The 4595-nt window shown below is 60.1% G+C and overlaps 1 protein-coding gene across 1 annotated transcript in view; it reads left to right on the forward strand.

Annotated features, from left to right (window-relative positions):
* Positions 1-556: 556 nt before the first annotated feature.
* Positions 557-4595, forward strand: part of NFIC (nuclear factor I/C (CCAAT-binding transcription factor)) — a 53183-nt gene continuing 49144 nt past the window's right edge. Inside the window, exons 1-4 of the mRNA XM_008585780.1 lie at positions 557-650; positions 1142-1204; positions 2322-2407; positions 4097-4164. Of these exons, the coding sequence (XP_008584002.1) occupies positions 557-650; positions 1142-1204; positions 2322-2407; positions 4097-4164 (311 nt within the window). The remainder of the gene's footprint in view (positions 651-1141; positions 1205-2321; positions 2408-4096; positions 4165-4595) is intronic.

Consider the following 4595-nt stretch of genomic DNA (forward strand, 5'->3'; position numbering starts at 1 on the left):
AAGAGAGTCCGACGGGGGAGGCGGCGGCAAGGGGAGTCCGACGGGGGAGGCGGCGGCAAGGGGAGTCCGACGGGGGAGGCAGCGGCAAGGGGAGTCCGACAGGGGAGGTGGCTGGCAAAGGGAGTCCGACGGGGGAGGCGGCGTCAAAGGGAGTCCGATGGGGGAAGCGGCGGCAAAGGGAGTCCGACTGGGAAGCGGCAGCAAAGGGAGTCCAACAGGGGAGGCTGCAGTGAAGGGAATCCGACGGGGAAGGCGGGTGGCAAAGGGAGTCTGACGGGGGAGGCGGGTGGCAAAGGGAGTCCAACCAGGGAGGCCAGTGGCAAAGGTATCCGACGGGGGAGGCACGTGCCATGCGGAGTGGAAGCCCAAGGGGGGAGGCACGTGCCATGCGGAGGTCCAACAGGGGAGGCACATGCCATGCGGAGGTCCGACGGGGGAGGCACGTGCCATGTGGAGTGGAGGCCCGAGGGCAGAGGCACGTGTGATGCGGATGTCAGAGGGCGGAGGCACGTAGAGGCACGTGCGATGCGGATGTCAGAGGGCGGAGGCACGTGCGATGTGGCAGTCCGACGGGGAAGGCAGATGCTATCCGGAGGTCCAAGGCAGGAGGCGGATGCAATATGGAAGTCCGATGGGGGAAGTGGGCCTAGGTGAGGAGAGTCTAAGGGAGGAGGCAGGCCTATCAGAGGGCTTCAAGAGGAGGAGAGTCTGAGGGGGCAGGCAGATTCCATGGAGAAGTTTGAGGGGGAGACTCAGAGGGGGAGTCTGAGATGGCAGGCAGGTGCACTGTGGGGGTCTGAAGGTAGAGGCAGGATCCCAGCTACATGTTTGAGGCGGGTGGCAGGCCCTCGAGGTGTCAGGATGAGACTTTCCCAGAGGGTCTGATGGACAACATATGGCCTTGTTGAGAACAGGGCTGAGGAGAGAGACAATCTTAGCCCCCCAGAGAAAGCTGGGAGAGTCCTGGGGTTGCTCTCTGTAAATGCTGGTTGACCGACTCAGGCCCAATGAGTCATTTCTGGTTTGAGTGGGAAGTTGGGTGCTGTGGGGCTTTGGCTAAGTCACCATGCTCTGCTAGCTGGGTGCTTGCTGGTTCTGTGGTCAAATGCCCGACATTGAGACCTGAAGACGGTTTGTGCAGGTGGGGAAATCCATGGCGGCTTCCTGGAGGAGGAGGCGTGGCTGAGCTCAGCTCTGCAGCAAGGTGGGGCAGCAGTGGACATGGGCCGCAGCAGCCTGGGCAGAGGTTGAAAGGCAGAGTTGCAGTCCAGCCTCTTGGTGTCAGCAGGACCTGGTGGCCAAGAGCAGGGAAGGTGGCAGGGTCTGTTTCCCTGCTGCTTCCTGGCTATGTACCCCACTTGGGCCTCAGTTTCCCCCATCTGCCAAATGGAAGTTTTCAGGTGGATTGGACAAGATCATGTGTCTAGCAGGTTGAACACCAGCTGCCCCGAGGACTATCTTCATGTCAGCTGGGACTATCTTCATGCGGACAGAATCAAGTGCGCCCAGAGATCTGATAGGCATAGGCCACCCCTCACCATGCCCACCAGGCCTGGTTCAGTACACACGTAGGCATGAACCCGCACATGCCGTGGGAAGACTGCCTGAGTGTGTCAGATGGGTACATGTGGGACACAGAACCATGCCGGTTGCAAACTCAGCCCCAGCTGCCCCCCACCCCCCGCAATGTGGTTTCACAGTCTGAGACCAATGGAGGGAATGTTGGCAGGGGAGGGGTGCCAAGAACAGGGGAGTCCCTGGGGCCAGACCACGCCAAGTTCAAAAAGCAGCCCTGCTCTCCCCTGGCTGTGTGACTTTGGACAAATCACTTTTCCGTGCCTCAGTTTCCCCCTTGGTACAATGAGGCCACAGCTGTGCAGTGCCGCCTTCTAGTGTTGGTGTAAGGATTAGACCAGACCGTGGGGTTCCCAGTCTCCAGGGTATGTGGGAGGGAGAGTCAGAGCAGAGAGGTACCCAGTCTTGACCTTGATTTTTTGACCTTGACCTTAGCGTCTGCCTCCTCCCCTGCCCGCACCAATGAGCCACAGACCCACTGGGGTGGGAAGTGAAAGCATGGGGAGAGGTGGAGGCAGAGGGGTGGACAAGGTGGGCAGGGGCAGGGTGGCCGTGGGGGCTGCAGCGGGAGCTCATCACCACGCAGGGCCAGGCCTCTCTCCCACCGCGGCCATCCTCCGTGCCCGGCCCCGCCCCTACCTCCTCCACGCTGAGCTGATAAAATTTTGAGGCGAGTTTTCTGCTGCAGTCAGCACAATCTCTGGGCGCCTCCCCTCCCCCACCGGGCCCCTCCCCCCTTGGTGCAGCAGGCAGGCCGGGCCTCCAGGCCTCTCCAGACACCTTCGTGTCCAGCCACCACGCCTTTGCTGGCCAGTCCGGTCAGCCTCCTGTGGTGAGGGCTGGCGAAGGTCAAGGTTGCACCCTCCTCCATCACCATCAGCCCATCCTGTCCTCCCCAGGGGAATGTCTGCTCAAACTGGCCCCAGCTGAATGCACCCCACACCCTGCCGCCTGCCCATCCTGGATGCCCCAGCTCAGTTGCCTGCTGGCTGGGTGATCTGAGGCAAGTCACTTACCCTCTCTGTGCCTCATGTCCTTGTCTATGAAATGGGGAGCTCAAAAACAGCCACCTTATAGGGACATTGGGCACCCATGGTAAGCAGTCAGCAAACAGCCCTGGTGTGATCATGAAGACAAACACCAGGAACAGGGCTAGGACTCCCTGCACGGTTGTTGTTACTAACATTTTCATCCTCATTGTGACTATGATTTCCCACCTCCAGGCCTTTGCCCATGCTGTTCCCTCTGCCTGGAATGCCTTTCCCATCTGGAAAACTCCTACTTATGTTTCAAAACCCCAATTCCTAGCTCCAATGTCTCTCTACCAGGCATTTTTCTGAGGGTTTAGCAATTCTGTCCCATTCTCATAGCAGCCCTTCAAGGCAGGAATCATTGTTGTACCCATTTTACAGATGACAAAACAGAAGCCCCAAACGACAAAACAGAATTGCCCGAGGTCACTCAGCCAAGAGAGGGCAGAGGTGGGATGTAGACCCAGGAAGCTTTCACCTCTGCTCTGTCTCTGACACCTCCTCTAGTCATCTACCCCCCGACGGTGGAAGGGGTAGATCGTGGCATGTGATGTGGGTTCTATGTTCTAGGATCCCACAGGCCAAGGTCTTGTCTAGGGTCCCCAGGCCATAGCTGCCCCCCAGGACCCCCACATGGATCCCATGTGGAGTCCCTGGACCCCTGTCCTGGTGCTGGGCCAGGGTTCAGTCTGTGTTTTGAGCACTGGCAGTTGTCAGTCTGACAGCAGGGAGGACTAGACACCATTTCCCCTCCTCCCACCTTGTGGGTCCCCAGGGCTAGAGGGGGTCCTGGCCCAGGCCAGCGTGCTGTATCTGGCTTTAATCAGCCCCGCTGGGCGGCTGTGGCTCTGGGATTGATGGGGAGAGTTGGGATGGGAGTGGGGCCTCGGTTGGCCTCTGGGGTGGGAGGTGCAGGGTGGATGTTGGGGGGCACCTGTCGTAGGGCTGAAAGGAGGCACCGCCTCCAACATCGGAAGCCAGCTAGATGATGGTGATCAAAGGTGGAGCCTCAGAGCAAGCAGAAAGACGTGAGAGAGGGCTGGCTGGCTGCTCAGTGGTTAGAGTGCGGTGTTATAACACCAAGGTCAAGGGTTCGGATCCCCATACCAGCCAGCCACCAAAAAAAAAGACAGACACACATGCACAAAGAGACACGGACAGACACATGGAGAGATGCAGAGAGGTGCACCAGCCCCACCTCACACTTGACCCTTCTCTGTCCTCAGACAAGGCCTGGCTCCCCCGCCCCCACCCCCGGTCTCAGCCTCCGCACCTCTCCCTGGGGTGTCAGGTGGACTATGGGGCCTCACCGCCCTGGGGAGTCCCAGGTGTCCATCCTTCGGTTTATTTGGGGGGATGGAGGGGTGGAGAAAAGTTGAGAGAGTGTCCCTTCACAGCGTGGTAGCTGCCAGGTGGTCAGGGCCCAGAACAAGTCCCCAGGGGAGAATTTGGCTGCCCCAGGCACCCATCTGGTGCCCTTGTGGCCACAGGGGCCCGATTTGCAGTGTGTGCCCCCAGGGGGCAGTTTATGGGACAGCTTCGGGCAGCATGATGGGGGGTAAGCTGTGCTCCACCCTGGGGGATCGGGGCCACAGCCTGACTGTGTACGCTTTAGGGAGGAGCATGCAGTGGGGCAGGGGATGGGGCAACCGACAATCTGCAGTTCAATTAATAAGAACATAAGAACACAACGTCAGGTAGTGACAGGACAAGCAGGCAGGGAGGGCCGTGCAGAGGGGCCGAGATGAGTGGAGGGTTGCAGTGAGTGTTCCAGTCACGGCACAGCCTGTGCAAAGGTCCTGTGGCCGCCATGGCCAGAGCGTGGGGAGCAGACCATGGACCTGCGGGGAGTGTTCCAGGGGGAGTGGGTGGAGGCGAGCGTGTTGGGGGGTCAGGAGAGGGGGAGCCCGGCACTTCGACCTGCCTTCTGTTTGGGAAGGAGCCTGGAGAATCCAGGGCCCAGAGAGGGCAGCCGCCTGCCGGGGGGCG

This window comes from Galeopterus variegatus, unplaced genomic scaffold (assembly GCF_000696425.1).
Source record: "Galeopterus variegatus unplaced genomic scaffold, G_variegatus-3.0.2 Scaffold3708, whole genome shotgun sequence".
NCBI classification, from domain to species: domain Eukaryota; kingdom Metazoa; phylum Chordata; class Mammalia; order Dermoptera; family Cynocephalidae; genus Galeopterus; species Galeopterus variegatus.